Source organism: Lutra lutra, chromosome 4, assembly GCF_902655055.1.
Source record: "Lutra lutra chromosome 4, mLutLut1.2, whole genome shotgun sequence".
NCBI lineage: Eukaryota > Metazoa > Chordata > Mammalia > Carnivora > Mustelidae > Lutra > Lutra lutra.
In genome coordinates, this window is record NC_062281.1 from 125,246,836 (window position 1) to 125,270,723 (window position 23,888).

General features: G+C 44.2%; 1 protein-coding gene and 1 long non-coding RNA gene across 10 annotated transcripts in view; one reads left to right on the forward strand and one right to left on the reverse strand.

Annotated features, from left to right (window-relative positions):
* Positions 1-23,888, forward strand: part of LOC125097041 (uncharacterized) — a 128,659-nt gene that overhangs the window by 20,919 nt on the left and 83,852 nt on the right. For 5 of the 9 annotated variants that reach the window (XR_007126468.1, XR_007126467.1, XR_007126472.1 and 2 more), the window contains exons 1-2: positions 5,471-5,867; positions 7,872-8,031. The exons of 1 other annotated variant lie outside the window; for it this stretch is intronic. This is a non-coding gene — a long non-coding RNA (uncharacterized LOC125097041). 3 more of the 9 variants (XR_007126471.1, XR_007126469.1, XR_007126470.1) reach the window with 3 other exon arrangements.
* Positions 2,493-5,413, reverse strand: CCN1 (cellular communication network factor 1). Its single transcript, XM_047724383.1, has 5 exons — positions 5,126-5,413; positions 4,613-4,826; positions 3,905-4,261; positions 3,580-3,791; positions 2,493-3,453 (listed from the first exon to the last, which is right to left on the reverse strand). Exons 1-5 carry the CDS (start codon positions 5,186-5,188, stop codon positions 3,151-3,153), a joined length of 1,149 nt encoding a protein of 382 aa, XP_047580339.1. The 5' UTR covers positions 5,189-5,413; the 3' UTR covers positions 2,493-3,150.

A 23,888-nucleotide genomic window follows, 5' to 3' on the forward strand; every position in this document is an offset into this window, starting at 1 on the left:
TTGCCCAGAGTCACCCAGGTAATTAATGGCAGAGCTGGTGCTAAAAGACATGACTCCCAATTCCAGTCTGGGGTTCTTTCCCCTGTCTCACTTACCACCTGCCCGGGACAGGGCTTAGTTCTGAACTGTGGTCCTACTGGACCCTTGCTGTTGCTCATCTGACTTATAAATAGTATCCAGAGGGCAGGAGAAGCCTTGAACAAAGCAAGTCTAGCCTCTGTGCTACAATATACTTTGCTAATTCTCAGTTGCTTCTCTTCGCAAAGTGGGCAACACATGCGTTTAAGTGAGAATCATCACAGTGAGAACACTCACTGTGCTGCTACATGTCCCATAGAATATTTCTTAAAATTCACTAAATTCCTAAGATTCTGAGGTCACCCAAAGCAAAAACAGAAAACAGCTCAAGACCACCAGGGTCTTTGGGTTTGGAAAGCGGGAACAACACAAATCTTTGCTGAGCGTGGAGATGTGCACCTATATTATGATGAGTGCTTATATAGGTAACTTCTGTTTCTTATATGCAGGTGCATGGTGTTTGATTTTGTTTTCGCAGTACTTGAAGTAGGCAGAGCTCTGTGCCACAGCTAGACAAAAGTTATATGTTCTAATTTGTATAATTTTATTCTCAACTGCTCTGAATTTCTTCACTTTTTATAGCCAAAGGAAATGGACATAATTCGCATCTGTTCATTTTTATTAATTGAGCACTCTTACTTAAATGGAATCAGCATTTATGCATCTCTCTTACTGTATATACTACAGTACAATTAATGACCCAGAGATCCAGTATTTTCCCATGTCTGGTTTTGTTTCACATTGAGCTTCCGTGCATACATATTACCTCCCTACACACTTAAAGGATCTATAACATTCTACGCTTTGATCTCTATGTAAGAAGCAATTTGCTGGGCTTCAGTGTCCTGAGGGAAAGACCTCAGGATTGCTGCCTGGGAATGTGAAAGTCTTTCCTGTGAATTTTGATGTCTGTTCAACGGACTGCACCCCAAAAACCTCACACTTTCATTGTTTCACATGTTAACCTCGCACTGACAAGTTTAACTGCATCCAAGACTGCATGAGGTAGTGTTTCAGTTCCCAAATATCTGCAGATTTGAATGCCTCGGACAAAAAAACTGACAGCTTAGGAGCCATAAATTGTAATATTTCAGGCAAGACAATGCCAAAATCAGAAGAGCCTTTGCCCATAGGTTTTACCATCACGTTTCCATTACCCTTTCTGCATTTCAGGAAGGCTTTAACATAGATGCTTAGGCAGTGCTTTGCCGTAGGTCTTCATTAAAGCATAATATTAAACTATTTTGAAAAATCAACACGAACGTCCCCCTCCTCTTTTAAAGGACTTTCTCAATGCCTAAAGATTCAAGTACTCTCTTAACCAAGTACAGACTGAAATATTTCACTATGGATTTGAACAAGAGCCAAGAGGGTTGATGAAAGGAAAACTCCTCTATAAAAGGTTTATTGTCAGTGCTTTCTAAAGAGGTAGATTCTTCTAAAACAGGCTACCAACATTTTCACAAACATTGACGCAGCCTTCTCAACCTCTCCTAGACCTGAGTTTGAGGTCTTTTCTTTTAGGAATGCTCTGCATCTAGCCTTTGACCTTCAGGATAGCCAACTCCATCTAACTGCTCCCTCCTCCATCAGTATAACGTATATTATAAAAAGGAAAGGGGGGATGGGGTAGCTAGGTCCTCACGCTATTGGAAAAGTACTTGAAATTCCTTGCATTCCTTTGCATTTAACAGCATGTTTACCTAATCACTGGCTTATTAGGATTAACACAAGTCATTGCTTCAAGCTCATTCAGTGAAAACAAACTGATTCCTATTGACTCCCAAGATTTTTTTTCTCTGATCCCAACTAAGGGTGGATTTCTAAGTAGTTCACCTACACTTTTGGAGCAATATTGGGGAGATATAAGGTTATAAACAAGTGACCTTTCGTAACACATTATCCAACCATACTTAATCTTGCCCGTGGATTTAGATAGGACAGCCTGGGTTATGGGCTGTTTTCATTAATGTTTCTCTCCTCCTCCACCGAGGTGACAAGCCCAATAACCTTGTGATTAAAATGATAAATGACTCTACTATACCCACCATACAGTGATAGGGTGATGGAGACTCTCTGGCTTTGAATTCTTATGAAAATAAAGCATTATTATTTAAATCACAAATTTAGCTTCCAATTCCTTGTGCTCTCTACAATGTCTAGTGTTCGGTACATGTTTTAAAAACAGAGTACTTTAAATGCAAAGATTTTTCTCAACTGAGGATAAAAGCAGTCATTGTCTTATTTTTGTAGGTTAGTTCCCTGCTCTTATCCTAAGCTCCTAGAACAGTTCCTGGCACAAAGTAGGCACTCAAGTAGTTCTGTTTGAATGACTGAAAGAATGCATAATAAGCTAGGCTGTTCCCAAAGACTACCGCAGTCTCTAAAAATACCCAATGCCACACACGCAGGTATTAGGTAAATATTTCTTTATTAAATGATTAATTCCATAAATAAATTCTTTTCACTGAATATAAAATTAAAATCATTTACAAATTATTCCAGTATTACATTTCCCTTCCCTCCCCAAAAGCTACATTTTTGATAAATAAAAACATTCAGTCTTAAAACACCTGATTTCTGTTTGCCTTTAGAGTGCAGTTAGCTGCCTCTCACGGACACTCATGGAGTGTCACCTTCAGGAAGGGATGGAACCCCCTCCCATTTACTTCTGTCAAAAGATGAAGGCTTTAACTGATCAACTAATCTTTTTTTTTTTTTTTTAACAATTGTAGAACTGAAAGAAAAAAAAAAAAGCCTAGAGAAAAATACGCCTACCAAATAATTTACAAACAGAAAACAGAACGTCATCAACAGCACAAGCTCCAAAATGAAGCAGTAACGTGTGCTCCAGTATTATGAAGCAAAGTATTCTCCAATTGTGGCTGCATCAGTGTCCATCTGCACCAGCACCAGTTTCCAAAAATACCTTAATACTACTCACGAATGAGCAATGCATCCCTTCTACAATGAGCCCCTCAGCCCCACCGCCCCCACCCATAGCTCCGTGATTCTGGCACGCTTCTCCCCTCCCCGTTCTGGTCACCCTAGTGCTGGAAACCCGGGTAGCAATTAGTCCCTAAATTTGTGAATGTCGTTGAACAGCCTGTAGAAGGGAAAGGCCGCCTCGTTGGCATGCGGGCAGTTGTAGTTGCACTTGCAGGACTGGATCATCATGACGTTCTTGGAAAACGTCTCCCCATCCTCGCAGCGGAAGCGCATCTTCACAGTGCGGGTCTGCTGGGGCGTGCAGCACCGGCCGTCCACGCACGAGCCGCAGTACTTGGGCCGGTACTTCTTCACGCTCGAACAGCCGGCGTAAGTAAATGTGACAGGTTCGGGGGATTTCTTGGTCTTGCTGCATTTCTTGCCCTTCTGGAAGAAAGAGGCAAGAAGGAAAGTTAGGAATGGGGGTTTCTCGTTCTTTCTTGGAAGACAGGCCCACCCCTCGCTCGCCCGGCTGCCCCCGAGCGGTCTGCCAGCACCCCCACAAGAGCTTACTTTTAGGCTGCTGTACATCGGCTGGCCACAAGGCCGCACTTCGCAAATCCGGGTCTCCTTCACCAGGCGGCACTCAAGGTTGTCATTGGTGACTCGTGTGGAGATGCCCGTGCCGCAGGTCTTCGAGCACTGGGACCATGAAGTGGTCTGGACAATGCATTTCTGGCCGTGTAAAGAAGGATTGTATAGGATTCGAGGTTCCGTTCCAAAAACTAGAGGCAGAGAAGAGGACATTTCTCAGAGGCATAGTGACACGTTCAAGGACCCATTTTGATGAAGCTTCAAACTAGGAATGTGACATCTTTTGGGCTCGGTCTCAGCTTACCTGGGAGCCGCTTCAGGGAGCCACCTTTTCCGACGGCGATCAATTCATTGTTCCTGGTTAACTCCACCTCCGAGGCATCGAAGGCCAGCCCCTTGCCCAGGAGGCCATCCCTGTCGTCCATGGGGTCCTTGGCACCGTCCTCATCACAGACCCACTCCTCGCAGCACTGCCCGGTAACTTTGACCAGCCGGGGGTTGGGACAGCCCAAGTTGGGGAGAGAGAGTTCTTGGGGACACAGAGGAATGCAGCCCACAGCGCCGTCGATACATGTGCACTGATGTTTACAGTTGGGCTGGAAACTTTCCCCATTCTGGTAGATTCTGGAGTTGTATTCACAGGGTCGGCCCTCTGACTGAGCTGCAAAGAGCACCAAAAAGAGAAAGGGAAAAGAGGAGAAAGTTAAGATTCCCAACCGTGGCCTGAAACTCATACATATTTTCTGCTGTTAAATTCAATTTATGGTAAAGTTCCCTACAATTCCTCGGGGACTCCAGACCAGAACAATAAGTTAGTCAGGAATCACTTTTCCGTATGCGCTTTTCGTTGGGCCCAGACACACTGAATTGCATTCCAGACTGCTGAAATCATGTGCCTTTCTGCCAAGCTACCAACAACAAAGCATCACCATACATGGTCTCAAAATTACTAAACTTCTGGACTACGAGGACTATTATTTTTTTTAAAGGGGCCAAACCACAAGCATCTTACCTCTGCAGATCCCCTTCAGAGCGGTGGAACTGGCACCGAAATTGCATTCCAGTCCCTTGGTGTGGTCGCAGGGCTGCATTTTGCTGCAGTCCTCGTTGAGCTGCTTGGCGCAGACTTTACAGCAGCCGCAGCCGTCCCGGACCAGCCCGACTCCTGGGGCGCACTTGGGCGCCTCCTGCGGGCAGTGGCAGGCTGCGGGGCAGGTGGAGAGCGCCTGGAGGGGGTTGAGAAGGCACGCGTGAGACTCGGCGAACAGCGCCGAGGAGCCCAGGGAAGGGAAGGGGGCGGAGGAGTTCCTGCCCCGGGTCTCTGATCCTGTCCAGCCCGGCCACTCCGGGCGGCTGCGTCTGCCAGGAGGCCCCCGACGCGTCTGCAGGGGGGCCTAAAGAAAGAGCTAACCCGAAACGCGCCCCCCCCCCCGACTTTTTAGTTTAGTTTTCCCGGCCGGGGCAATCTGGGGAAAGGGGAAGGGCCTGAGAGAACGCACGGGGAAGCGGAGGCAAAAGAACTCACCAGCCTGGCCAAGTGGAGAAGGGTGACGGCGAAGGCGAGCGTCCTGGCGGTGCGGGAGCTCATTGTGGCGCGCAGGAGTCCGGGCGAGCGCGGAAGCAAAGACGCCTACACTCTGGTGCGCAGCGGCCGGGGTCGGGCCGGTGGATCCGGGAGGCGGGACGGGCTCCGGGCCGGGCGGCAGGAGGGCGAGGGCCGGGGCGGCGAGCGGGCTACAGGCAGGCGTCCTTCTCGTGAGGTCCTTCCCGAGGAGGCGCGAAGGGCGCGGGTGCTGCTCGGGGGCGCTCTCGCTCGCGGTCTGCCCGAGCGCCCAGAGCCCGCCTTTTATACGGGCCGGCCGCGGCGCCGCGTGTTGCAGTGACGTCGGCTCTGTCTGCGAGTTCCAGAATTCTCAAACATCTCAGGAATGCTGGTTGGCGCGGGCTGCTGCCAAGCGCCTCCCCTGGCTCCGTTGCACCTTTTTTTTTTTTTTTTGGTCCTGGACCCGTCAAGAAAACAATCTTCCGTTTTTTCCACTTTAAATAACTACTTCTATTGGGGAGGGCTCTTTCTGGCGTTTTGGTGCTGATGATGGTGGTGGAATGGGTGAGGGGGGCGAGCTCAGAACTTTGCCTGCCCTGGGAGGGTGGGAGGACCTGGGAGGGAGGAACAAAAGTGGTTTTGTCTGGTGATGCCGAGTTGACCGGGCAGACTTGGAAGCCCTCACCCCGGAAGGCAGCGAACTGTTTGCTTGTTTACAGAGAAGGTGAGAGTCAAGTTATCTATTGAGAGGTGAATGGGGTGGGGGAGTGCGTCTATTTGTGGATTTCATAGAGGCATGCTCGAATCAAATCCCAAAGCTTTGGTGTGGTGTTTATTAGACAAGTTAAGTGCATTGCAAATTAATACCCGCACTGGCATTTATGAATGAGAAGAGGGAAAACAAAATCAACTCCCCCAACTGTCTGGCAGATTCCCAGGCAGAGGTCTTCCCCCTTCCGCCCCCCTCCTTTTTTTGGTATGTCGTACTTGTTTGTTTTTGGAGGTTCCCACTTCAATTCCAGCCCACTGCCTGGGTTGGAAGTCCGAGAGGAAACCAACGCAGGGAATTCTCTGGGAGACTGACTTCTACTTCCTCACGGATGCGGGAGACTGGGTAAGACCTTCCAGTCTCCCTCCGTGGGCAGGAGGCAGTGCTACTAAACAGCCAGCCAAAAGCCATGGGGACCACCTTGCAGTGATTTGTCCAGAGATCATCACCTGTGTATACTGCAGTGCCGAACCAGATCCCAGCACTGTTGTGCCCAGTGGACCTAAAGCTAAAAGTTTTGTGGGTTTTTTAACATGTTTCCTTGGGACCACTTAGAAGCCTCCCATTTCAAATGGATTGCAATGCTTTTCTAGTTAAGTACGAAGAAAAAGATTAGAATATAATTAACAGAATAAAAAAATCCAGTTCTGTTTTCAGCACACTCAATAGAAGCCCTCCAAAAGCAGTTTGCTTTAACATCATCAATATCATTAGTAGGATTGACAAATTTTCCCTCAAAATTTAAAAAACTGTCTCCTTGTGCAATTTTAATAAAAACGTACACAAGTAATTATGCTAACGTTTCTTTTATATGTGCTCTAGAACTCTTTGTCCTTTTAAAAGTGTAGGGCTGTTCAGTCTTCACAATTTAGCAGTCTTGCTTAAGAAGTCCTTCAGTGCCAACTTTTCTGTGAATGACTGATAATCACAATGAGAAGCTATTGCAGTGAAAACATCCTCCAATAAAGAAAACTGTGGCAGGAAAGAGTTAAGTTTCATTCATTCAAAAGTGCCCTTTCATAAGTCTAAGAGGCTAGTTGGGAGTAGGATCTCTCAGGCTTTGTTGGAGGGGGTTTGGGGTGCCGGGCTTACTTTTTAAGACTATGGCTAGTCAGGTGCTATGCAAATAAAAAGAGGAAAATCTGGGCCCTACTTCGTACTCAAGACAGTCCATCCATTATTATTTGGGAAACGTTTTTTTTCCTGCATTAAAACTTCATTATTGTTTCCCTCTTAATGAAGTGATTGGGAATGGGGGTGAGTAGGCGCAGCACAGGGTGGGAGGAGGTCGTGGGGAGAGAATGGAGAGGAGTGTTCCTGGCTTCTGTTGTGGAGTCTTTTCTATTTGACTTCATGGTTGTAAGTATTTCCAGATGGTGAATCAGACACCAGACGTAACAATATTTCCATATTTGGGTATAGCAGTAGCCTGCGTTTTTAACATTTTTCTGCCTCTGTTATCCAACCACAAAGCATTCTTGACAGCTTCAAATGTTGTTAAATATAGACTTAACTTCTGTTCCCAGAGCAGGAAATTCTTTGGAATTCCTTGTTTTTCACGCAACCTGTCTATCATGATTTAAAATAAAATTATAGTGGATGATCCAACTGGCCGCTGTTATACCTTGCTCTTTTATTGAGGAGGACAGGAGATATGCAAAGAGATTCAGCCTGCCGCACAGCTTTGAAACACAGGCCATTCCAGAGATTCCTTTAAAAATCAGATTAAAGTTTTCTAACAAGGGTGTGTGGGTTTGTTTCTGGGCTTCAGTAGGGGAATCTCAGAGGATGAGTTTGCCCTAGAGGAGAAACTTAGAGAAGCTTACCATCCAGCTGCCCATTTAAAGCCAGGGGGTGGGGAGCTGGAGCAAACAGGGCCGGGAGGTGGGGGAGAGGGAGAGACTGGAGCAACCTATGTGCACAGCCATTCCATATACTATGTCCTGGTGTGCCTGCTAGTAAACCACAGCATCAGAGGAGAGGAACTGCAGCTCCTCACATCCTTCTTAAGGATGGTCCAGAAACCCCAGATGTCCCGTCGCCTTTTCGCCTCCTCCACTGAGAGCAGCAGATCAGTTCACGTTGACAGATTAGAGGGGAAATGTGCAATTGTTTATGGGTAAGTGTCTTCGGATGCTAATTGTGCATGGCTCTTTCACTCTTTTTTCTCCCTCCTCCCTGCACGGGCCCCCGGTGAGGGAATAACGGGCCCGCGTTGTTTCCTTGGGCTGCAAGGCACAGAGAAGGAGCTGCTTGTCTTCCGCAGCTCCTAGCTTTGAGTTGAGTGATGGGGACATCTCTCACCCGCTGCTGCCAGGGAATTTTAGGTCACCAAAAGAAAGGTTCACTGTCTGGCGGCAACTGAGAATAATAATCACCTTAAAACTGTCGACTCCGCTTTCCCAGCCCTAGACCAGTGGTTCTCAAACTTTGGCGTGTCTCAGAATCACCCGGAGGGCTGATTAAGAGACTAATTGCTGGGCCCTAACCCCAATGTTTCTTATTGGCTACGTTTCTAACAAGTCCCGAGGTGATGCTGCTGCTGCTGGTCCGGGGAATCCCACCCTGGGCAACACCGTCTGGGACGACAGGAGTGCCTCTACTAGCGGTGTGTCTGCGCGTTCATGTGCCCTCATAGTCAGGTCCTCGCCTGCACACCCCGTCTCACAACTACACATTTTACAGCCATTTAATGAACAGAACATTTTATGGCGACGGCGAAAGGTCAGCTTTAAGGTGGCGGACCCCCCCCCCCCCCATCCTTTCTCTCCACACGGCTCCGGCCCCCTACCCCCACCCTGGGAGTGATGGTAGGGAGAGCCAGAGGTAATCAGACTGGCGGCGAGGGCTGGGGCGGGGTGGTGCTCCGCTGCCCTGGGGACCGCTGCGGAGACAGCGTGCGGGGTCCGCGCGGCGGGGAGACCCGGGGCTGAAGCCGTCCGCGCGCCGGGCCGCTTGCTGTCCGCCGCCCCCTGCCGGCCGCCGGGCCCGCGCGCCCGAAGTCGCGGCGGTGGGCGGGACTCTAGGTTTCCGGCGGCGCGCGCCGCAGGACGTTTCCAGCCCCGGCCCATATTTGGTGAAAGTCTTTCAAGACTCCGTCATCCAGCTCCGGGGGGCGGCGGCGGCGGCGGCCCCCGGAGCGGGCCCTGAGACCGCGCGGCTGCCGCCGGGTACCGGCGTCTGGACCTCGGGCCGCGGGGCCTCAGGCCCTGCGGGCGGCGGCATCCAGCGCGCGCGGGAGACCGCCGCGGCCCAGCCCCGGCCCCGGCCAGCACCCCTGCGAGGGCCCGGGCCCATCCCGCGCTGCGTGGGAGGCTGGCGCGGAGGGCGCCGCGGCCGGATTATGTCACTTTTCCCGTCCACCCCACTGTTGACTCGTCCTCCCAGCGGGGCAGCGAGTTGCCGCGTTGTGCCAGACTTAGAGGGTACGCCCAGGCGCAGGGGTGTGGGGTGTGTGTCAAAGGGTGGCGTTGGCTCCGACCTGGAGCCCACCCGAGAGCAGGGACGTGGAATTGACTCTGGGGAGAAGTCCCAAAGGGCTGGGTCCTATTATCCCGAGAAGGGAGAGAGGCTAGATTCGATTTTGGCTTTTCTGGGTCTCCCACAGCCCTTTAATCTTTCTCATCAGTAAGTTCCAAGGCTGGGGTGGGGGGTGGAGGTGGGGGCGCGGACCCCTGGATAGGGAGCCCTAGCTCTGCTGTCCACAAGCCTGCAGCCTTCGGTAAACTGTTCATCCTCTCTAGACCTCGTACCCTTCACCGGTCCATTGGGAAAGGGGACCAGTAGGTAGTACAGCTAGAGCGGCCCCTTTCAGGGCTAAAGTTCTTGCCATTCTCTCCTTGTCTTATTGTTATAAGAGAAGCAAACACTTAACACCACTCTATGTTAGGCTCCGTTTTGAACGCCTGCTGTGTGTTGATTCATTTAATTCTCCAGTGCCCCATGGAGGTGGATCCTCTTGTTAACACCATCTTCTACCTAAATGAAGACGTGGGTGGGGCGCCTGGGTGGCTCAGTCTTTAAGCATCTGCCTTGGGCTCAGGTCATGATCTCAGGGTCGCGGCATCAAGCCTGGGATCGCTCCCTCTCCTACTCCCCCTGCTTGTGTTTCCTCTTTCGCTCTCTCTCTTTCAAATAAATAAAATCTTAAAAAAATAAATGAAGACGTGGAGGCACAGGTGGGTGGTTTAGCAAAAGACACACAGGAGGTAGCGGAATTGGACACAGGTGTCTTGGTTCCAACAAGCCTCCTACTTAAACATTATGCATACTACCTATTCCTCATCTCTTCAGATATTCAGGCCTGCCCCCTCTCCTAGAATTTTATCTTTTTCTAACTCTATCACAGCTTACCCAGACATTCCAGGATAAATGCATCAGATAGAAAGATAGTTGATAAGTTAACTGAAGCTGGGCTAACCTCTGAGAATTGCCTAATGTATTGACTCTTGGGAAGGAGGGGGGAAGAGGTGTTGCATTTTAACAGGAAAAGCCTTAATGCAAGTAAATTTATGCAGTGGGCTTTTAAGCACCTTTGCAGGCTGGTGGGGAGGATATCTAGGACCTTTGGGGTCCTTCTGATACCTCATAAGCCACACTGATCAAGGAGTCTTAATGTCTGGAGTAAGGCTCGAGCCGGTAGAAATTGCATTTGTCACAGAGATAAAGTTTTCAAGGTCATTTACTTGATAACTTATCAGTCTGAGTGTGCCTTACAGGTTGAATATGCTATTAACCTGTTTTTTTCCACTAGATATTTAATTATGTGTGTATCTGAGGACAAACTGATTATCCCCTTTGAACCCAGATTTATTCAGAGCTCCTGGTATGTTATGGCACTGTGGTAGGCACTGGTGACATCAGAAAGAGGGCCTTAACATTGACCTTCCCCTGGAGGACTCTGCAGTCTGTTGCAGAAGTGGGTACAAAGTGCTGTATGGACACTACTCTGCCTGGGGAGTGAGGGTGGAAATACTCTTAGTCTGAAAGGATGAGCAAGAATCTGATATAGGGAAAGACATTGGAAACAGAGGGAAACAGAGACTTGACATGCATGACGAGAGTGCACCTAGCGTGTTTGGATTGTTGGATTCCTTTGGGGAACTGGCAAGAGACATTAGCTAGGACAGTCTGCAAATAGGTTGACCTATCATAACCCTGGGACTCTGGCAGTTGTGAGCCATGTGAGGTTTTGCCTTGGTTTCCTCATCTATAAGATAATGGGGTTGCCCCAGCTCAGGGTACAAGCACTGAAGGGCTCATGGGGTAAACCAAGTAACAAAATGCCACAAAAGGATTTGTGGATGCTGACACTAGGCTGCAGCATTGGGGAATCATGGTGATAGTGGGGACGAACCATGGGAGTCCGAGGTTGATAGGTGAAAATATAGGTCTGGCATTTGCCTATTTTCTCATTTTTTAAAGGATATCAGAGATCTGGATTTTTCTGTGAAGTTCTTTAAAATATTGGCAACTGATTAAAACAATGTTAAAAAGCCATCTAAGTCAATCCTAGGAAAATCAAAGAAGGCAGTGTCTGGGGCTGCCAGTTGTGCTTTCTGGCCTGAATGACTCTAGAACCTGTCCTGCTCCATCCAGCATTCTGTTACTCCCAGCCACTCACAAAATATCAGGTCCTAGCACCCTAGGCTCCATTTAATTGTCAGGTTGAGGAGGCTTTCATTTACTTAAGAATCAGGGCTGCCACTTAACTCAGTTGTAGGAGTTTATAAACAGAATTGGAATGAGTCTTTCTTATTTTCTACTTCACTCACTCCCAGACACTACTGAGTCTCCTTCTTTCTTCTCCCCCCTGAATTGATGTTGTAAACCAGCTGGCATTGCCTTGCCAGCATGATAGGAAACACTTTTTTTAGGGCATCTGTAACCAGTGGGAACTATATCTGTTTATTTCCTCCACCTGGCATCTGTCCGCAGGAAGCCAGGCATTTCTAACCCCCTCACCTTATAGAACTTATTATTTGGTGATAACACAAAAACATTTCATTGGAACAGACCAGAAGTCACTTCTCCCACTCCACCCAGCAATCCGTCTTCTAAACATGATTAAGCAATATGATACATATTAATTATCAGTCACTATCAGATTCAAACGATTAAGAGTTAACCTTCTCCTCTTGTGTTTTATTTCCAGAGATATCTGTCTCTTCATTGCCTACTTAAAACCACACTTACACATTCAGAATTTAGAAAAGATTTTATTTGGGCGGAGTACTTGAGCACACAATTCCTACAGAAAAATTGAAGCAATTTATTCTTGCAGCTTTTTGCTGATCTGAGGACTAAGAACAAAGGAGGATCCCGGCTGTTGGGCTGATTTTGTGAAATAAGACATAAAGACACATTTAATGTTTAGCACGATGGTTGGGACATAATAAGTGCCTAATAAATTCCAATTACTGCTATAGCTAAGCCCCATCATTATCTTAACTTTTATTACAATTAGCATGGAATGAGCTAGCCTTATCCTCTAGAGAATATTCTGCATTCTTTGGACTAGATGAACTCGAGTTATAAAAACATTTGATAAATGGTATATAGAGGAAGTGATTTAAAAAGTCCATGCAGCCCAGTTCTCTGGCTTACACCAAAGTCCCAGTGACCATTTAAGAAAGCACTTGAGCTCTGCCGGTCATGGAATTGCAAATTTGCATACGGGGAGTGGTGAGCCCTCTGACATTTTGCCTTGGTTTCCTCATCTATAAAAGACAATGGGGTTGCCCCAGCTCAGGGGTCATGCACTCAAGTGCCCCACGAACCAGCCAGGTACAAAACACTGTACCTGAGGAGTATTGGCAGCTGACTCTTGGCCTCAGCAAACGGGAGCTATGGGGATAGTTTTATCAATGGGACCTGGGTTTTACCTGCCAAAGACTAGGGAGTTAGTGTATGTAGAGATGAGTTAGTGATTTTATCTAATGTTTATACCCTTGTTGGTTATAGTGTTCCATTTTGTGTCCACTTAAATGATGAGAAAACCGGGGCACCTGGGTGGCTCAGTGGTTTAAGCCTCTGCCTTCGGCTCAGGTCATGATCTCAGGGTCTCCGGATCAAGCCCCACATCAGGCTCTCTACTCAGCAGGGAGCCTGCTTCCCCCACCTCCTCTGTCTGCCTCTCTGCCTGCTTGTGATCTCTGTCTGTCAAATAAATAAAATCTTAAAAAAAAAAGTCCAATTAAAAAAAATGATGAGAAAACCGAGGCTTAGCTAGCTAGAGTCAATAACTGGTGCAAGGGCAAAGAGCTGCTGAGGGAGAGCAGAGGGTCTGTCTCCAAAGGATATTCTTTTAAGGAAGAACATGGGAGGGATGCCTGGGCGGCTTATTCGGTTGAGTATCTGCCTTCTGCTCAGATCATGATCCCAGGGTCCTAGGATCGATCAAGTCTCATATGGGGGCGGAGGGGTATTGCGGTGGGTGGGGGGTAGGTGGGGAGGTTTCCTTGCTCAGCCGGGAGCCTACTTCTTCCTCTGACTTGTGCTTTCTCTCTCTGACAAATAAATGAAGTCTTTTAGAAAAACCAAACCAAACCAAACCAAACCATAGGATTGCCCTCCATGAAATCTGCCTTAGAGTTTAGAAACTTGCCCTCACGTCTTGACCTTCCCTGAGAACTGACTGTGGACGTTACTTTAATATATTTCTTAATGTTTGTTGGACTTCTGTGGTTTTCAGTAATTGTGGGCCCCAGTTTCTTCACAAGAGTCTGGTAATGAATTAGTTAAGCAGTAAAAGAGGGTTCCTCCTCACAGGGACCCTTGCCTAAGCTCCTGTTTCCTCTGAAGAAAAAGAGATGTGTCAGAACAAAGGAGGAGCTCAGAAATTGAGAGCTCCTTCTACTGTAACTTAGTCATCACCATCAACTTTGTTACTGGAGGCAGAAAGAGCCGGCACCTCCCACAACCAGGTCACCCTCACAATGGTTACTAAGCACAGAGCCCTCCAGGCACCCACCCTGAGCTCCCTGTATCTCTGAGACTTACTCAGGTGCAAGCATCTCTTAGCCTTGGATGTGAGAGTGGGGGTGGGGTGCCCAAGGCTATGACAATAAGCAAAAGGCAAAGAGCACTTTGAGGCTGGTCCCAGGCATTTCTTTTAAATTTTGTACCTCCTTTCCTTTGAGTAGGTTTTAGCTCTCCAAAGGAAGAAAATGTTTTTTAAATAGCTAATCTCTGTGTGTGTGTGTGTGTGTGTGTGTGTGTAGTTGTTTCTAACTTTTATTTCTTTTAAAATTGAGATGCAATTGACATATAACATATTAGTTTCAGGTGTGCAACATATGGTCCAATATTTGTAATAGTAAGAAATGTTCACCACAATATGTCTACTTAACACCGGTCACCACACATAGTTACATTTTTTTCCCTTGTGAGGTGAACTTTTTAAGATCTACTCTCCTGGCAACTTTGAAATATACAATACGGTATTATTAACTGTAGTCACCATGCCGTAATGACAGCCCCAGGATTTACTTATTTTATAATTGGAAGCTTGTGCCTCTTTGATCCCCTAAACAGTCAATTCTTAACGGACAAAGATAATAGTGTTCCACGCTTGAATTTTTGAGACTCTGGGAAAGGCTGCTGGGGAATGACAAAAGTATAGAATATATAATGAAGCATTGCAGATCCAGAAGGTTGGTAATTCAGGTCAATCCTATAAATATGGTATGTATGCCAGGCTTTGTGCTAGGTGGCGACACCAAGTGGAATAATATCTAGACTTGGCCGTCAAGGCTCTCAGAGCCTAGGGGGAGATGTAGACGTTGGTGCAGAGAATACAATACAGAGATCTACGCTCTAGGTGTAGTGCAACCAAATTGCTTTGGGAGTACAGACAACGGACATCTAATTTAGAGTCCCACCCTTAAAGATGTGAGGACTTGCTGAGTTTATAAATTCTGATGGCTGGGAGGGGTCAGGCGCAGTTATGCACAGATGCTCACATACACATTCCTTTGAAGTTGGCCATTGCAGAGGACGTGTGCATCTTTGTGAGACATTAGAAAACACCTAAATGTGAGAACCTTATGATGAGCCTCTTAAGATGCATTGATGACATACCAGAGCAGCCTTTTGGGTGCTGGTGGTAATTCTTATCACTATGGATCCTTCTTTCTGAGAGAGGAGGGAAGGGAACTGACATTTACAGGACACCTGACAAGAGCCAAATGCCTTAAAGGTGATCTCATGTTATGTTCATGAAAATCCTTTAAGATGAACATTTTAACATTTTCAAAGTGGGGTTCAGAGAAGTTAAGCAACTTGCCGAACACCAGGCAGTTAGAATGTGACCCAACAGGGATTCTAACCCAGTCCTGTCTGACTCCAAAGCCTGTGCCCTTTCTACATTTCCTTTAAAAAAAAAAAAAAAAAAAAAAAAAGATTTTATTTATTTATTTATTTGACAGACAGAGATCACAAGCAGGCAGAGAGGCAGGCAGAGAGAGAGGGGGAAGCTGCTGAGCAGAGAGCCAGAGGCAGGGCTCAATCCCAGGATTCTGGGATCACGGCTGAGCCAAAGGCAGAGGCCTTAACCCACTAAGCCACCCAGGGGCCTCCCTTTCTACATTTCTGCTGTGCTGTCCTGACTCCCTGAGTTTCCAGTGCTTTTAGGAGTGTTTCCTCTTTTTCTCCTTTCTTGTGTTGTTACTCTCCCCTTTATGGAGCCCACCTTTCCCTTTTCCTTAGCCCTTTCAGATTCATTGATGTTTGAAGTCTTTGAGCCACTGGTGAGTCTAGGTTCTAAAAGGAGGTACACACTGAATGGGATCATTACCATCTTGTCGACATCATCACCACATCAGCAGGCGTGGTGACATTCATCTCCACTTACATTTGCTTCTTTGCTGGGCACTGTGTGGAATGATTTAGATGTATGTGATTTCTGTTATCTGGGGACAGAGGAAAAGTTCCAGAAGATGTGGAGTTTAATGAGCAATAATGAAGGAAGGGGCACCTGGGTGGCTCAGTCAGTTAGGCATCTGCCCTCAGCTCAGATCATGATCCCAGCGTCTTGGGATGGAGTTCCCTGTGGGGCCCCCTTCTCAGCGGGGAGTCTGCTTCTCCCTCCCCCTCTGTCCCTCCCTGTGCTCATGCTCTCACTCTTTCTCTCTCAAATAAATAAAGAAAATCTTAAAAAAAAAAAAAAAGGAAAGAAGGAAGTATTATTAGTATTATTTGGGGATTCTGTGTTTGAAAGACAGAAGGCAAGAGCCAGGGCAGTCAGAGCCCGCACTAGACTGCTGTGTAGGGTCTATAAAGGCAAGGTGGTAACAATACAAGATAACAGAGAAAGAGCAAATACAAAGAGAGTGGAAACTCAGAAGAAAGCTAGGTGACTATATGAAGAGGGTATGGGGCCGGTGCACTGAGGCACGCACACCCACGCACATTCGTGTGCTCCCGTGTTGTGAAGGTAAGATTGGGAGGGTTGGGATGAAGGGATCAGAGTGAATTATGACATTCCCATGGATTCATTTTCTTTTCTAGTTACCGCAGTTGATCTAGATTTCATTCATCTTTCTTTTCTCTGGATTTTCACCACATTCTAGGTCATTGTTCTACTATTTTGAGTAGAGAAATCCTTTACTCTCAGTCCAAGAAAGGGAACCAGAAAGGGCCTACTTTGATAACTGGGTCATCTTTATTCAGGGGCTTACAACCCTAAAAGCTGGGGCCACAGGAGGAGGTAAGGGTGAAGAGGTGAAGGGGAGCAAACTCAGGGAAGCTTTCTGAAGTGGCATAAACTGAGAATCGAGACAATTTCCACTTGAAGTCACCTCTCCACTTATGAGTCATTAACTATCTGGAACCAAACACAGTTAATTTAGCACCACGTTGGAAAGCTTATAATGTGAACTGCATTCCAGGGCCCGGGCATCCAGGTTTTAATCCTTTGTAAACGCCTCTCTTTTGGAACACAGTTTGGTGTCAGTACATAGGAACTAAGAATTGTGCCAACTGGTGAGTCATCGCACTCTGCTTTCTCCCAGAGCACTGTGGGAAAAGGATGGGCAGACTGCTTCAGATAAAACCCTGTCCCACCCAAACTCTCACTGAAGACTTGAAATCAATCCATTTTTTAAATGTTTTTAAAATCTAATTGATCTCAGAGAAATGATAATAAAGCCTCTGTTCTTTGCTTTCAACTTGGATCTGAAGGCTTGCTTTGTTTTTTTAAGTCTCTAGGCTATCACATTGGGTTATGACCCTTGAGTTCATGCTTGCCTTTGAAAGGACACTTAATAATTGATTGCACTGTGTTCAGTTTGGGGGATACAAAGATGGGTCCCTGACTTTGAGAAGCACACAGGCTAGACCGGTGAGAGCATGTGTAAATATTGTGTATGTAAATACTGTGTATTAGATCCTTTCATAAAGGTACAGTGTGCACAATCTTTTCTGGATCTCTGTCTGAACACGGACCCGCACTAAGGGTGAGGTTTTCTCATTGCACTGGACAGTGTTGCTCTTGGAACTTACAATGCTTCCTCTGCAAACTTGGAAGAACAAGCAATGTTTTTCTCTGCTTGAATTTAATTGACTCTGCTTATGATATAGTATCAGCATGAGCCTTGGGAGTCCTCTAACAACCTCTCATTAATAAGGTTGGATATTTTTTTTTTCAAACGCCTTTCCACTTCCCTTTGATAAGCTGTCCAGGTGTTTAGAGCCTTTTGGGTAAAATTCCATCTTCTGGTGTTCTAATGATGAGTAGGGGATATGTGAATTATATTTTTGGCCTTAGCCAAAATGGTGCATGGTGAATCTCAAGATTGCTGTTATACGGTTTTAAAGGTGAGCCCAGTTATTTGAAACTTCTTTCCCTAGGCAGTTGACTACAGTGGAAGTGGAAAAGAAGGGAGAGCATATTGAGTAAGAGGACTGTACTCCAGGATTCTATTACATTGGTGGCATTTTAGAAAATTGTTTAATTTGATTCCACCATTGTTTGTGGTGTGCCATCTGCGTTATTTCCTTTCTTCTATTTACTTTGGCTTTCATTTTCTCTTATTTGTCAAGTTTCTTAATGTGGAGGCTGAGGTCACATTTTTTTTCCTTTCTTTTATAAGCTTTTAATGCTATAGATTTCTATCTAACTCTGGCTCCAAATGCATCCCGCATATTCTGATATGTTGCTTTTATTTTCATTCAGTTCAAAGGAGTTTCTAGGGTTTCTTTTTCACTTTTGAGTTATTTAAAAGTGTTATTAGGATCCAATGATTTGGATAGTTTTCGAGTATCTTTCTGTTCTGTATTTCTAGTTTAGTTTAATTCTGGTAAAAAAATAGGGGTGCCTGGGTGACTCATCATTCAGCATCTGCCTTCAGCTCAGGTCATGATCCCAGGGTCCTGGGATCTAGCCCCGCATCCAGGTCCTGACTCCGTGGGAAGCCTCCTTCTCCCTCTCCCACTCCTCCTGCTTATGTTCCCTCTCCTGCTGTGTCTCCATCAAAAAAATAAATAAAATCTTTTTAAAAAGTTGTGGTCAGAAAAAGAAACTGTGTATGACTTGAATTCTTTTACATTTATTAAGACTTATTTTATGCCCCAGAATATGGTCTACCTTGAAAAGAATACCTGAGGAGAGTGTTCTATAAAAGTCAGTTAGGTTAAGTTGTGTGATCATGATGTTCAAGTGTTCTATATTCCCACTGATTTTTGTCTACCTATTCTTTGGATAAATAAAAGAGGGGTATTGAAACCTCCAATTGCAGTGATGGATTTTTCTATTTTTCCTTTCATTTTGTCAGGTTTTGCTTGATATATTTTAAACATCTGTTATTAGGTGCATAAACATGTAAGTTTGCTAAATTCTCTTGATAAATCGACCCCTCTATAATTATGAAATGTCCTTCTATGATAGTTAATTTTATGTGTCAACTTGACTAAGCCATGAAGTATCCAGATATTTGGTCAACCTTATTCTGGGTGTGTCTGTGAAGGTGTTTTTTGATAAGATTAACATTTGAGTTGGTAGACTGAGTAAAGTGGATTGCTCTTCCCATGGTGGGGCAGGGTGTCATCCAATCAGCTGAAGGCCTAAATAGAACCAAAAACTGAGTAAGAGGAAATTCCTCCCACCTGAGTGCATTTCAGCTGGGAACATCAGTGTTTTTCCTGTCTTTGGACTTGAACTGGAATATCTGTTCTTCCCGGGTTTTGAACCTGCTGACCTTGGGCCTGGAACTATACCATCAGCTTTCCTGGGGGTCTCCAGCTTGCCGGCTGAAAATCGAGGGGTTTGTCAGCCTCAATACTCCTGGGAGCCAATTTCTTATACTAAACTAATTTTTTTAAGGGGGGAAGGAGCAAAGGGAGAGGGATAGAGAAAATCTTAAGCAGGCTCCACACCCAGCTTGGAGTGCATCTCACAATCCCAAGACCCTGACCTGAGCCAAAATCAAGAGTTGAACGCTTAACTGACTGAGCCACCTAGGAGCCCCTAAACTTCTCTTTCTATATTTTTCTTTATATTATTTATCTGTCTGTATGTATTATATATGTGTATATATATATATGTATGTATTATCTGTATGTATCTATTTTACATATATACACATATACACACACACATCTATATGTGTGTGTGTATATGTGTATATATATGTGTGTGTGTATATTTATATTTATATTTCCTATTGGTTCTGTTGGTTTTCCTGGAGAACTCTAATACATTCTTTTTATTCCTACTAATATTCTTTGCTCTGAAATCTACTTCCAACTCCAGCTTTCTTTTGATTAGTTTAGCATGTTATATTTTTTCATTTCTTACTTTTAATCTATGGGTGTCTTTACATTTAAAGGGGGTTTCTTGTTTTGCTTGTTTATCCAATGTGACAGTCTATATCTTTTAATTGAGGTGTTTAAACCATTCCCACTTAATGTGATTATTGATACAGTTAGGGTTAATCTGTCATCTTGCTGTTTTCTATTTGTCCTATCGATTCTTTATTCCTCTTTGCCATTTTTCTTCCTTTTTCAGACTGAATTTTTAAAAATAATTCTATCATACTCCTTTTATTGGCTTATGGGCTGTAACTCTTTGTTGTTTAATTTCAGCGGTTGCTTTAGGCTTTACAATATACATTTTAAATTTATCACAGACTACCTTCAAGTGATTTTATACTATTTCATATGCAATATAAGCACCTTAAACAGTACAAAGGTACTTCTCTCTGAAGCACTTCTTTTAATGTTTCTTGTGCAGGTGTGCTGGTGATGAATTCTCTCAGCTTTTGTATATCTAAAAAAGAATTTGTTACATTTTCCTTTTTTAAACTTTTTTATTTTGATATAATGTGGACTCCAGGAAGTTGCAAAAAAAAAAAGTATTAGAGTCAGTCCCGTGAACCTTTTACTCAACTTTCCCCAGTGGTGGCATTGTATAACTGTAGTACAATAAAACCAGGAAACTGACATGCGTACAGTACTGTTAACTAGCCTACTGACCTTACTCAGTTTTTGCCAGCTCTTTCATGTACTCATTTGTGTATTTTACCTTCATATTTGAAAGTTATATTTTTACTGGGTATTGGACTTCTATGTTGCCAGTGTTTTCTTCCAGTTAAAGATGTCTCACTGCTCTGGCCTGTGTTGTTTCTGATGAGAAGTCTTCTGACATTCTTATCTTTATTCTTCCCTGTATATCATTTCAATGGCAGCTTTTAAGAATTTTCTCCTTATCACCAGTTTTAAGCAATTTGATTGTGATGTGCCTTGTGTAGTTTTCTTGTGTTTCTTGTGCTTGAGATTCTTGTATCTATGGGTTTATAAATTTCATTCAATTTGGAAAACATTTTCAGCCATTATTTCCTCAAATATTTTTTGGTCTCACATCACAATCCTTCTCTGCATTTAGAAGACTCCATATTCGGTCACTTGAACTTTTTACCAGCTCACTTGTCTCTGTTTATTTTACTTTTAGGTTTTTTTTTTTCCCTGTGTGTTTTATTCTGGATAATTTTTAATGTTATATCTCAAGTTCATTAATCTTTTCTTTTACGATAGACATATAATCTGCTGTTAATCAAATTTATTATTTTTTTACATTTATTGTATTTTTCATCTCAAACATTCTATTTTCAACTCTGGAAGCTTGATTTGGGTCTTTAAAATATCTCCTTGTAGTTACACAGCAGTTAATATTTTTATGACCTGACTTTTCGAGTATATGGAATATAGTTATAATAACTCTTTTAATGTCCTTTTCTATGAATTCTATCATATTTGTCATTCCTGGATCTGTTTCTACTGAGTGATTTTTCTTCTCAATATAGATCATATTTCCTTACTCATTTGAAAGCCTGGAAATTTTTGATGGGATATCAGGTATTGTGAATTTTATCTTCTTGGGTGCTAAATATGTTTCCTAAAATTATTCTTGGGTTTTATTCTGGAACATGGGTAGGTTAGTTGGAAACAATTGAGTCCATTCAAATTCTTGTTTTTAAGCTTTATTAGGGACCAGAGCAGCATTTAGTCTAAGCTGAATCTGCCCCCACGACTGAGGCTAAACCTTTCAGAGGACTTCAACTGCTGTGCCCTGACTTCAGAAGTTTTTCACTCTGGCTGGTAGAAACACAAACTATTTCCAGTCCTAGGTGTGTTCCAAGAATTGTTCCCTCCACTCCCTTTAGGCAGTTCTTTCCCAGGCCTTGGGTAATTCCTCACCTGAATGCACCATTCCGTTCAGTACTTAGTGGATGACACGAAGGCTGTGCTTATCAGATCCTTTCTGTGAAGCTCTTCCCTATCCAGTACTCGGCCCTATTTTCTCTAGATACTTTGGCTTCTCTAGACACCTGCCTCTGTCAGATCTGCTCAGGGAGACTGCTGGCCTCTGACAGGGTTCCCCGGCCTGTGCTGCAGCCTGGATATTCTTTTCAAGCCATGAGCTGGGGTAATTGCAGGTCTCATCTCTTATTTTCCTGCTCGAAGCAGTCACTAGACTGTACTGTTTGATGTTCTATGTCTACAAAATGTTTCCTATGTTTTGTCTGGTTTTATTATTTGTTGCAGGTGGGAAAGTAACTATGGTCATTGTTTCTCCATTTTAGCAGAAAATGGAAGTCCTACAACTGGAATTTTGCTGAAGAAACTTTATTGGCTGCTGTAACAAAGTATCACAAACTGATTGGCTTGGAAGAGCAGAAATGTATTCTCTCATAGTTCTGGAGGCTGAGAATCCAAACTCCAGGTGTCAGCAGTGCCATGCTGCTTCCACAGACTCTTCCTTGCCTCTAGTGTTCCTTGGCTTTAGATGCCTCCCTCCAGTGTCTGTTTTCATCTTCACATGGCCTTTTCCCTGGTTTGCCTGTGTCTCTATGTCCAAATTTATTCTTCTTATAAAGGCATCAGTCATTGGATTAGGGGTGTCTTTGGCCCATTGGTGGACCCTAATCCATCCCAATCCAGTATAATCTCTTCTTAACTTGATTACATCTGTGTCTTAGTTTGGGGTGCTGTACCAGAATATCATAGACTGGGTAGCTTTAAAAAACAAACATTTATTCCTCACAGTTCTGGAGGCTAAGAAGTCCAAGGTCAAGGTCCCAAGAGACCCAGTGTCTGGTGAGAGCACTAGTCCTGGTTTACAGATAACGGTCTTCGACACAGCAAAGAGAGCAGAAAGGTATTCATCTCTCTCATGTCGCTTCTTGTAAGAGTACTGATCCCATTCATAAGGGCTCCACCCTCATGACTTAATTACATCCCAGAAGCCCCATTTCCCTATATCACCCACATTGGCAATTTAGGCTTCAACATGAATTTGTGGGGTTGAGGGACATAAACATTTAAACATTCAGTTCATAGCAATCTGCAAGCACCCTACATCAAATCGGGTCACATTCATGGGTACCAGGAGTTAGCATTTTAACATCTCCTTTGGTGGGGTGCACAGTTGAACACATAACCGAAATATGCTTTCTTCTTGTTTTGTTTTTGTTTGTTTGTTTGTTTGTTTTTAATATCTCTCTCTCTCTCTCTCTGTTTTTGGTAAAGATTATTTATTTATTTATTTATTTGACAGACAGAGATCACAAGTAGGCAGAGAGATAGGCAGAGAGGACCCTAGGATCATGACCCAAGCCAAAGGCAGAGGCTTTAACCCACTGAGCCACCCAGGTGCCCCTAATATCTCTCTTTTTTTAAAAGTAAGATGTACACCCAATGTGGGGTGTGAACTCATGACCCCAAGATCAAGAGTTGCATGCTCCTTACCAAGCCAGCCAGGCATTCCTTTCTTCATTTTTTTAAATGACTTTTTACATTTTATTAGGTTTTTTATTTTAACTTCAGTATAATTAACATACAGTGTTATATTAATTTCAGGTGTACAAATATAATGATTCAGCAATTTTATACATTGTTCAGTGCTCATCGTCTTTAGTCCCTATCACCTGTTTCACCCATCCCCCACCCTATGCTTCTTATTTAAAGTATGTTTTAAATAAAATAGAGGTGACTGATCTTTGTGGGGAAACCGTTAAAATACTCTGCATTAGTTTATCTTTAGATAGCCTCAAGTATTGATGATAGTTTCTTTTTTTCCCTTTAAGAAGGAAATCAGTTTTATTTTTTTAGTAAGATCTTCTTTATTATGAAAGTGATATAAACCACACTGCAGCTGATGCAGAAAATAGAAGGAATAATCAGCTATAATTTTATGATAGTTTCTAAATCAATTCCATATTTATTTTAATTATGATTTGTTAATACAATGAAATTATTGCTTTAAAACTTTTCATATTGGCTTTTTTTTTTTTTTAAATAAAGCCATTATATATATTTTTGGCCTTCTGTTTCACCCTGAACCAAAGGGATTATCAGGGATTAAAAGGGCTCAAACTGGAAATTGTAGGAATCAGCTGCTATGATGTTATCTTAAAAGTAGCTTCTTGCCTGAGGATTAAAATGTGTAGTCAATTAAATCTTCATTATTTAGAGGAATTA